The sequence below is a fragment of the Etheostoma spectabile genome, chromosome 13 (assembly GCF_008692095.1).
Source record: "Etheostoma spectabile isolate EspeVRDwgs_2016 chromosome 13, UIUC_Espe_1.0, whole genome shotgun sequence".
In the NCBI taxonomy this organism is placed as follows: Eukaryota; Metazoa; Chordata; class Actinopteri; order Perciformes; family Percidae; genus Etheostoma; species Etheostoma spectabile.
In genome coordinates this window covers 21,632,094-21,643,022 of record NC_045745.1, presented here as the reverse complement: position 1 = coordinate 21,643,022, position 10,929 = coordinate 21,632,094, and the positions used below count along the sequence as shown (strand labels likewise).

The 10,929-nt window shown below is 37.9% G+C and overlaps 1 protein-coding gene across 6 annotated transcripts in view; it reads left to right on the top strand.

Annotated features, from left to right (window-relative positions):
• LOC116700221 (replication protein A 70 kDa DNA-binding subunit) overlaps nucleotides 1-10,929 on the top strand; it is a 61,040-nt gene that overhangs the window by 31,715 nt on the left and 18,396 nt on the right. For 5 of the 6 annotated variants that reach the window (XM_032533214.1, XM_032533211.1, XM_032533212.1 and 2 more), the window contains one exon: nucleotides 6,121-6,882. In XM_032533214.1, coding sequence (XP_032389105.1) covers nucleotides 6,121-6,222 — 102 coding nt within the window. In that variant the 3' untranslated portion in view covers nucleotides 6,223-6,882. Of the gene's footprint in view, nucleotides 1-6,120; nucleotides 6,883-10,929 lie in introns of those variants that run through there. The other variant, XR_004334604.1, reaches the window with a different exon arrangement.

The window sequence follows — 10,929 nt, the reverse complement described above, 5'->3', positions numbered from 1 at the left end:
GGGGGGCACATGCCGAGATTCTGAGTGGAATGATTGAGATGTAGGATGAGCTCTGAAGGGTCTGGGTCCTGACCTAAAAAAAAAACAACACTTGGAGCATTAAGCAAATTTTTATAAACTGTTCTTCATAGTCTGAAAAACAATAAAAAACCTTTTCTATGAGGAGTTACACAAAGTCCTGGGAAAGTATTGCTATTCAGTCTTTTTTACACACAAAGGCACGTTTTCTGTTGCTGCGGTCTAATTTAAGATATGGAAATATTTGTGGCAATGAAGAGCAATCTTCATTTACAAATGAACAAAACAAAATGAAACATTCTTTTTTTAAAGATTATTTTTTGGGCTTTTCTGCCCTTTCTTTGGTAGGACAGCTAGATGAGAAAGGGGAGAGAGAAAGGAAAGACATGCAGGAAAGCGTCACAGGCATGATTCAAACCCTGGACCTCTGCATCAAGGCATAAACCTCGAAGAATATTTGCGCCTACTCTACCCACTGAACCAACCCGGCCACGAAAATGAAATATCCTTGACTGTTTACAGTAAATGTCAGCATACCACTGCTACTTACCATTGAAAAAGAAAAAGCCTTAAGGCCCAGTAGCAGATGCTGGAGGCTGTGGTTTTCATTACAGCCCACAGCATAGAAGGTCTGGTCAGAACAAACAACATACTGCTCATTTTGATTTTATTACAGCCTTACCAGTAGTAGATCTCAGATACAGTTTGTCTTCAGGGCTTTATTACAGGAGTCATGTGGTACAAGCATGAATGTTCTCTCTAAATCATCCTCTGAGAACCATTGATATCAACAACACATTTTCATGGCAATCTGAACCTAAAATGTGAGACAAACAGCAACATTGACAGTCATCACAATCCAGAAATAAAAAAATTGGAAAAAAATGAAAATGAAAAACATGTCAGCAGCGTTATAGGAGACGTTTTAAGTAATTTACTGTGCGATTGATCTATTTTCTAATGTTTACAGCTTTACACTTCCTACACCAAATCAGTTTAAAGCATCTATGAGGAACTTTCAGTTTGTGTTGATTCTTGCAGCTCCTTTGGACAATAACAGTAGTGTTTTACCACACCTGCTTTCATAAAGATCTTTTCTAGCTGTCAAGAGCCAAAGTATTAGCAAGAGTTTGTTGTAGCAACCAACAAATTATGTACCTGTATAGGAGAAACAAGGCCAATTCAGGGTTGGTTTTGAGTCATTTTCAGTCCCGTAATTGTCTCCATCTGTTGAAAGCCCGATCTAAGTTGACTTGGGTTTTGGCCATAGACAGTATAGAACAGGTTTTTGCCTGTTGTCTTTCACTTTCCCTTTAAGCTTTAGTTATTCTTTGTTCTATTTTTCTGTGATTGTCCTGCCACATTATCAGCCATAACTACAACAGATAACTCCTCAAATAAAATTTAAATACAATTAGGCCTATATAAAGAAAACTCATGCAACCTTTTTACCTGGCTGGATACTCAAACGCCGAAATCTGTGACTCTTCAGAATGTGTTTCTGTACAGCCAGTCTACCTGCCGTAAATCATCTTGTGACTACGGAAAAAAATCGGACCCGGGCAGAGGATTTAATAAAATCTATATTTAAACAAAAAAGGTTTTTTTTCACTGTTTCACAGTCTCGTTTGCTGTTACAGGCTATTTGTGATAAGTAGATTCCTCTTAGCTACTTTAACATAACAACCCACTAATGAATAGCATAACATGCCACAATAAGCACTCATCATTAAAATCTGTATTTTGCAGTCAAGTGCCTTTTAGCAAAGTTACACAATAGACTCGCCCACATCTACAACTATAACAGTAAATAACAATTCTACATACAGTATATAGAACAATTAATCTGGAAAAACCTTACATATTTATTACACATCAAAGGTGAGGAGTAGAAGTGTGCAAAACAGCATTGAAGTACTGGTGTTGATGACATTCCTAGGAATTATTTGTCAAGACTACACAATTGACATAAATCCTATATTATATTTATATATATATTTATATATACAGTATATATAATTTTTTCCTGCACCTTTTAATTGTTATATTTTTGTAGTTTGAAAAAGGACAAGAATATGCCACAAAGTAGAAGTATGTAATGAGGTTTGAGCAGATACAGATTCTAAACATGTCTTATCGTATTTAGATATTATTGTCAGTGGGTGTTAGTTGAAGTTTACTGTTTTTGTTTCAAAGCTTCTGATTCAAAAAGACAAGCTCAGAGCAGAGACTCTGTGATTCACTTGTTCAGTGCCCTTCTACCTCAGCTTTAGTTCTTTCCCAGTCTAAAGATCAGACATCTACCACAGTGTTTTCATATAAATAGAACAGTGTAATGAAATATCAGAGCCTAACAAGATTAATGAAGTTACAAAATTTGTGTTTTGTCATTTTTTATAACAAGGACAAAGAGAAAGAACAACCCACGCTCAGGATCATATTTTAAAGTTGCTGTTTGTTTCCTTGCGTATAAACTCAAGCTTGAATTATTAAAGGGATAATAAACCAATTTTTAGACTTAACAAGCACAATGTACTAAAATCCCCATCAAGTATAAATGCACAATGTTGGTGATTACAGTGGTGCAGCAATCTTTGCTTCTTAATTTTCAGACTTGATGTTGCTTTTATTTTTAAATGCGTCTGTCTGGAGGTGTTTGACCACACTTTCTGACAGATAAAGTAATTTTAATACAAATGTTTTCCTTGTCTATTACTGATATCACGATTCAAGAGATAAGCCCTTATTGATCAGCAGAAGGGAAGTTCATGTTACAAGAAACAATTTAAAGAGGTACGTAACAGAACTTCAGTATTGAATATAATACATTATTTTTATATACAGTGTGTGTGTGTATATATATATATATATATATATATACTGTGTGTATATACACATATATATATACAGTATATATTAAAAACATACTGTACATAAATTATGCATTGTCCAAATAGCTTTCGAAAACTGCAAATAGATATGAGAGGAAAGGTACTTTACATAAAATAAATGTAATATTAAATATATGGCAGGTATGAAGTGAGCGGGTTTTCAGACGTTTGGCAATCCAATAAGCCCTTCTGTTGAAGCATACTGGCCCCTTATCGGTATAGTAGTCCATGTGAAGAAGACAAAACATTATATTTTCCACTTTGATAGTTTATGTTGTTAATAGGATGGCAGCTGTAAGTTTTTCATGTGTTATGGAAACATCTGGTTTATACCAAAAACTGACAAATAGTCTTAGGACAAACCGACACAAAAAATGCAATATAGTATTTAAATAAGATTCCATTTTAACTGCCATGTTTCATTAAGGTGGAGCCCCACAGAGGCAGGAGAGTGTGCATGAATCAGGCACTTATTGTAGAGGCCCATCTCATCTCTTAGAGGAGTTGATGGAATTCAGATGATGGTGAAGATCAGATTTAGTGCAGCATTAGATTTACTGAGCACAGAAGGTGCATTTTTCACATACACCTAATTTGCATTTGTTTAAAAGACGATCCAGGGTTATTGATGCAGTTAAAATTTGGGAAAGTGTATCTGATTTCCAACCAATAACTAGATCCAATATATTGAGTCCCAGTCGTAGTAGGTCTTTGAGTCTATTCTAGGCTGGTTGTCTTAAATCTGTGATACTATACTGTTCCGAGCATCTGTCTGTCTAAAGTGAATGAATTGTTATTGTTTAAATGAATACGTTTGTGTCAGACGGGACCTGTGTTTTCCTGCCTTATGATAACAGACAGGTCATTGAGAACCACACACTCTTTACATCATATACAAACCACACTCTGGGCAATCTTTGTTGACATCACATTGAGGTCTATTTGCTGTCCTTGTGCATGTCAAAAAGGGTTGAAAATATTCTTATGTGGCTGAAGTTGAACATGTGTACATGATTCACAAAAATATATTGAGAAGGTGCCATTCAAAGCCTTATGAATATGATCATTTACATGATTGGTTCTGTTACTTGCTTCCTTATCTCGTGTCTGACAATGAACACTTATGACAGGGTGGGTGAACAAATTAACAAAGCTATTAAACAATACAGTAGCCCTTCAATATACTTTTGATGAAGCCTATTATGGAAAAAAAAGCAATGTTAATTCAACTGCGGATAAGGTAGTTTGTGTTAAGAAAATAGGGCCACTGTGTTGTAATCAGTACTGCTTTTTATTGGTTGTAATGCAACATTTAGCTATGGTGCTAACTTTTGAAGTTCATAAGATAAATAGAAAATTATGTTACTATAAATAAACAACATGTAGTTGTCTCGAGGCTCTGCTTAAGTACTGCGGTGCTTTAAACTACATGCTAACGTCTGCATGCTAATATGTTAACCTATGTTGCTGACACCACGTTTAGCAACTTAGTTTAGTTTGTTAGCATGCTAACATTTGGGGAAAAAATCAAATTCATATTGGTTTATTTAATTCTTTGCAACTTAATTGTCCAGATTTTTCCGCAGGGATCCTTCATGTTGTGTAGTTCTGTGTTTCAGTACAGTATCTCATTCATTCTCTGTGAAGTAGTAAGAGGTGTGTGTTCAGTTTCTGTTGCATTTGTGTTAAGGTGTGTGTCTACATGTCTTGTCAGTGTGCCAGCATCAAGAAGTTGTGTTGTTTCAATTCTTCAGGGAGGAGAGTCCCGCCGCACCCCACCATGTGAGGAAGAGAGTAGGGATTGAGTGTTAGGTCAATGAGTAATTGTTTTTTCCAGATGTGATTGGAACATTAGTCCATGCACATTACAGTAAATGAACAAGCCGCCTTTCTCCCAGTGCCTCGTCGTTTGGAAGACCTTTACATTTATAAAAGTTGTCACCTTCTGTCAAATGGAACCTTGTCTTGACGGCCCCCCGTATTGTTTCATTATCCTCCTATCATCAGGTAGATGCAAATTGAAAATACTAATGGAGGTTTTGAACCACATATGAGATAATGGACACATGTTAACTTTATTGATGCTGGATATGCCGGCTGAATTGCTAATGGATTAATGAATTATCTCTCAGAATTAATCCTCCTAGTGAGATTAAAATGGAAATTAGCATTTGGCTTTTTGTGTTCATGAGAAACCGCTGCAGCAGTTGATGATATATAATGTGAAATATATCTTGCTGATGGTGGCTACACTTTGTTGAGACTGAATGACGCGGAATTGTGTGGCATTATATCTATACTCTCCCAAAAATAATAAAGTGTAATAACTTAAACTAAAACATAATTGTATTATTGTTTATCTTATTAATTAAAGATAAACACAGACTAAACATCCTGCTGTTCCCCCACAAATTGCATTCACCATAGAGATGTTCAAAGTTCTCGTGTTGGAGAACGACCTGGACCCAAGTTTGTTGAGAAATCCTCAAATCCATCATTTGTATCTACAGGTGGATTTGTAGTCTACAGCAGCGGTTCCCAAAGTGGGTGCCTCAATGACAAGCAAAGGGTGCTGTGAGATTAAAATCAACATATCCTTGTTAAATATGCAGTTATGACCAAGCTAACGTCCTGATGTCTCACGCCTACCGGCGGTCATAGTAATGTAACGCGCTTATGGGTTTTCTAGGTGTGCTGTCAAAAATTGTCATAAATTGTCATTTCACTGTAGAAATAGTTTAAAGAGAGGCTGTTACTGTCTTAGATGACCGAACAGGCAAAAACAGCAGAAAGTAACTGTACTGTACAGTGAAATTTACGTGGCTAACATCTTTTTGTACAGATTTTGGGAGATGTCATAAATATGCTTTTTCATCCCTGGTAAAAATGAATATCAAGACTCAAGGACTCGCCTGCCAGTTGAGTTAGACCTACGTGTTTCGCTCTGTCCTCGCATGACAAAATACTAATGAAGGTGTGCCATAGTTTGAGTAATGTGGGACCACTGACCATAGCCAACAGCAGATAGACCGTTCAATGTTCCACCAGAAGCGGTCTTTACATAAATTTGTGCTTGGAATTGCTTACTGTTTAAACCTATTCATTTTTTTTCCCGCTGTAAATTCTCTTATAATATTTATTTCTTGAGGATAGAAATGTCTTTTCTTTCAGATGTTGCAGCACCTAACTTAAGGTTTTCTCCCCTTCTCAGGATGAGAGTCGAGTAAAGGTAACGGTAATGGAAGTCCAGCCAGTCGACCACAGGGAGTACAGCAGGAGACTCCTTAGTAACATCCGTAAATTGGCCAGATGAACTCTGTCCCAGTCATCCAAACGCCTTTCTGGTGATTAAACGTGTCTTCCACTGGTGCCCGACTTTTTCCATCAGCGAGATAGCAGCATATCTGACTGAGGCAGCAGAGGGGCGGCCAGTGATTCGTCAAATAAATTGTCGCTGCACAAAAGGCTGATATTTAGTCGTTCACTTCCTTAGCAGGCCATTTGTGAAACGCTGGAAACGGAATGGAAATGACCTTTATCTTTTAGTTTAATGACATTTCAACAGAGCTTTGACTATTTGATTGCACATAACCAGTTTGTTGAGACCTGCTTACATTTATATTATGTTTCATGGATCATACATGCTAAGATCACAGCGTTTTATCTTTAAATATACACACAAATATTTTATCTCTTTGGTTTTAAATCAGTGTTGGTGACGCTCAGTGTGAGTTGAGGGAGACATCGTCCGATTTATTTTAACTTTCTTTGTTTTATTTTAAAGATGAAAGCATGTCAAAATGATGTTTGGAAAAAAAATGATGGTTGAATGTTGATTTGTTTTAACTGTTTTACACATTGTGTTCTGCTTGTTTAAATTATGTTTTGAGTTAAAAATGTGTTTGGTTTGCTTCTGTGCTTCCAAAAAATGTTCAAAAAGGACTGAGGGACATAAAGGATGTCAAGATAAAAACAGTGTTTGTCATTATTACTGTTACACCTTCACTCACTCTTGAAAAGTCTTAAAATCCATTAAAATTTACTTTCCCATATCTTCTTATCCGCACAGGTGACATCTTTTATGTTTAATGTGTAAAAATAAAAAAACTGGCAGGTCCAGTGTAGCCTCTGTGACTGCACACAAACAAGCTAGCCGAGAACATGCAACATTTGAGTGGAAGTAATATGTTACTGCCCAACACAGCTTACTGTATAAACTAAAAGTAGGATTGTTGCAACACTGGATTGTGCGCACAGAAGGCTGTTCCTTCTTTTTTCAATAGCACCATCAGACCTGTTAATTATACAACATTTTATCATTAGGAATTATTGTTATATAATGCTGGTAAATACTGAAATAAAATTGTAATTTCACTCATAAATCAGGCACTTTACTGCTCTGCACACCTGTTCTACACTGAACTAGGAAATCATTTGAAACTACAGTATGTGGTGTTCAGTAGGGATGGGAATCACCAGAGCCCTCACGATACGATATCACGATACCTATGTCACAATACGATATTGCGATTCTTAACATATCGCAATATTCTGTGATATATTGCAATTTATTATCTTTTTTTCACACTTCAAATTTTTCCCAATTTCAAATGACGTCCCCAAAAGGTTTTTTGTCAACATCTGTTTCATCTATAAAGATAAATTTCTCTTTGTGTTCATTGCTGGAAAATGGTATTGACAAACCGACCAACACATACGTAATAGATTGATACTTGGTGTCTGTGTATCAGTACAGTATTGCCTCAGAACATCGCAATACTATGCTGTATGGATTTCCCCTGCTTGGTCTTCGGTGTTCGTATACATTCAGAAACTGGAAAGCAAGCACAGTGCTCCAGTAGCGTGCCTCTCTACTAAGGTGTGGCTCAAGGGCATGGCACTAAATTGTGTTGACAGCAAGCCGCCCGCGCCCCTCACTCCAAGCACCATCAGCACCATCTCCCGCCTGCCACGCTGTGTGTCAAGGTTTGGGAGATTAAACACGCACACACTGATCTTTTTTTTATCAGTTTCCCCTTCCCTTAATTTTTTCTATTATCTCTGTCTCCCTTTTTTTTTTAGAGTTCTAAGGCCGAAGTCTCTAATCATCTCTTTTTTCACAATCAGACCTAGTGGCCTAACATGCACTAATACAGACCGCGTTTTAAACCCAAATTGAAAAGTATAACACAATTAAGTGATTGACTAAAGATTGCTTGTGATTCATGTGTAATTGATGAACAAAATCAGAAATGGCCCCACACAGTTCATGACACCAACTTTTTAAGGGTTTGCGTTACTCTAAAACTCTGCCAGGATTTTTTAAAATAATTTGCTGGCATGAGCAGTTGCTGTGAGTGAAACTTTGTGTTCTGTTAAGCAAATCTAAAAAGGAGTCCACAAGATCAGGAAGTCATTTTCAACTTAAAGCCTTGCTGGTGATTGAGACTTAAGATCTAGACACGTCAGTCTGCAGCCCCAAGGCATTATGGGACAGAAGGACACGGTGAAGAGATTAAGAGAAATACATTTTTTTGTAGTGCCCTTAGAGACCTTTATCTGAATGTGACATGCTAAGCAGTAGTAACTGAATTGCTGGTAAGGTTGTCCTATCTTCTTTCTGGGAATGTGGGACCTTCAGTCTAGTGAATATGCAGTTTGTCACTATCTGCAGAATGTGTGTGAGGCTACAAGGACAGCGAATAGAAATGTGCTGTGGTTATCATGGAGGTCGTGGCCCTGATCACAGTCTATCTGACCGCAGTCTTATCTAACACTGTAGTTCAGTGAAGCTGCCGTGTGGCATAGACTGTAAAAATAATGAATGTAGCATCGGTGATGTCATTTATTGTTTTGCAGACTGCCGTTTTGAAGCCAGCAGTCTGCATTTTGGCTGTTGTCCCCTTGGTATTTTGAAATGAGAAGTGACCATATTTGGGCAAAAGGGCGGAGTGTGTAGCGGATGATGTGTCTAAGCCAGTGTTGTGTAAGGTTCATTTGGTGCTGTGCTAAGATAAATGCTAAAATAGGTAAATTTGCTGATTTTCAAACCTTCTGACATGAGTAATCCAGCAGCGTTTTACTGGCAGGTAAAACGCCAGTCCCGGACCTCGGGATACTAAAGCCTTTGGTCAGCATGTATGGCAGTACACAAAAGTGTTCCAATTAAGAAGTGAAAACAGGGAGACGGTTAAAGTTTGAGATGGGCAACGTGGGCAACACCCAAAAACAACTGACAAAATGAACGTCCGACTGTATTGAAGAAGACTTGAAACTAGCAATTAAGGCCATAAACTCATTAGGAAAATGTTTATTGTAAGAAGTAGGGTCATTTTCTCATAGAGAAACAGAATTATTTTTGGGGTCAGTGGAGTTGCCCCCTGCTTGAAATGAGATAGAATGCAGGTTTGAGGCACTTTAGCATTGGCTTCACTTTTCAGGCAAGGAAGATGCACTCAGAACGTGCACAGTTACGGGCTATTGTTGCCGGGGTAACTGCCCGTTTGCCCTGATTGAATTGCTGCCCCTCTAGCGAAAAAGCCTAAATAAACTTTTCTTTCTTTCATTTTTTCCTCTTTTTTGCTGTTTTGGCTGCATAAATACGATAATACGCCCATCATTACTTAAGTTCAATTAAATTAAATTCGCCATATCATTCATCTCTGGTTCGCGATGCCCTCTGCTCCCAGTCACGTGACCTTGTTTCTATTCTCACACACGGAGCAGCGTAAGCCATTCTTCCTTCACGTGAGTTTTTAAAGTTATGGAGATTATGACAAATGCCCTGTGAATAGTAGCGTTAACTCAAAAAATCCACTTGAGCATGCATCACGTCGCGCAGCGTAGCCTTCAGGTACAATGCTAGCTACGTTCAACCAACCAAAGGTAATATGTTGCAGCAGTAAGCTAACGTAGCTACGTTACATGAGTGAGCGTTCCGTAGAGAAGAGACGGTGTTCCGGTTTAACGAGAGTCCATGTTAACTGGCGACCGTCAGCCAAAAGCGTTGTGTTGTCGTAGTGACGACAGCTGTTGAAACGGGAAGAGAAATCGTAGCTGTCCGCGTGAATGCCTTTTTGTTAAGTTGTCATTAAAATGTTCAACATAACGACGTGTTCATTACTTCTCTGATTCTCTTTGGAATAGTCTGAAGAAACTTGTCCGTCGCGGTAGGAACGTGGTTTGCTGTTAGGGACAACAAACACAGCGTTGCGCTCTTCTGTTAATGTCAAGAATACGATTTATTAATACACCTATCGTCTTCAGAGCTGTAAGTAACACGTGTCACGTAGAAAGTATTTAGCGCTTTTAAAATGGGAACCCCTACAGAAAATTGAAATAATGAGTAATAACTTGGATTCGAACTCGTAGCTGCCTATGTGAGAAAATATATAAATTTCAGCGGCTTAACGAAGCGCCCCATAACATCGCATCGGGAGAAATTGGGCATGACATGATATCAACTCAAATGTCACACAGCGTCAAATGTCAACTCAAATGTCCATCTCTGACAAAACAAATAATAAATAACATGATTTAACATACACGTGTGTGCTGAATGAATAGTACAGTGCAGATGCAGAACAGTAACAGTCATCAGACAGGTGCGCAGGCAGCCGTACTTTAAATTCAGTAATGGGATAAGGGTTATGAATTTCAAAGGTTTTTTTGTAGTTCATTTCAGTCGTCTGCAGCTGAGAACTGGAAGAGTGGTGACCAAAGGAGGTGTTAAGTAGCCTATAACCTCAAAGTTGAAGCTACTACACACAATAGCGTAAATTTATATTAAGTTAGTAGCTTAAGGCTACGTGGTCACAACTGGTCTGACTGCCTCCGTTTTAAAGATATGATGTAGAGATATCTGAACTTATTATTTGTTTTGTCAGAGATGGACATTTGAGTTTCAGGTGGATTTGTACGTGCTTACAATTGACAAACATACAAGGCGTGTATTTTTGTGGGAATCAAAAAAAGTAAAGAGGTGGTGTGGTCACCAGTTGATCTGGCTGCCTCTTCATTT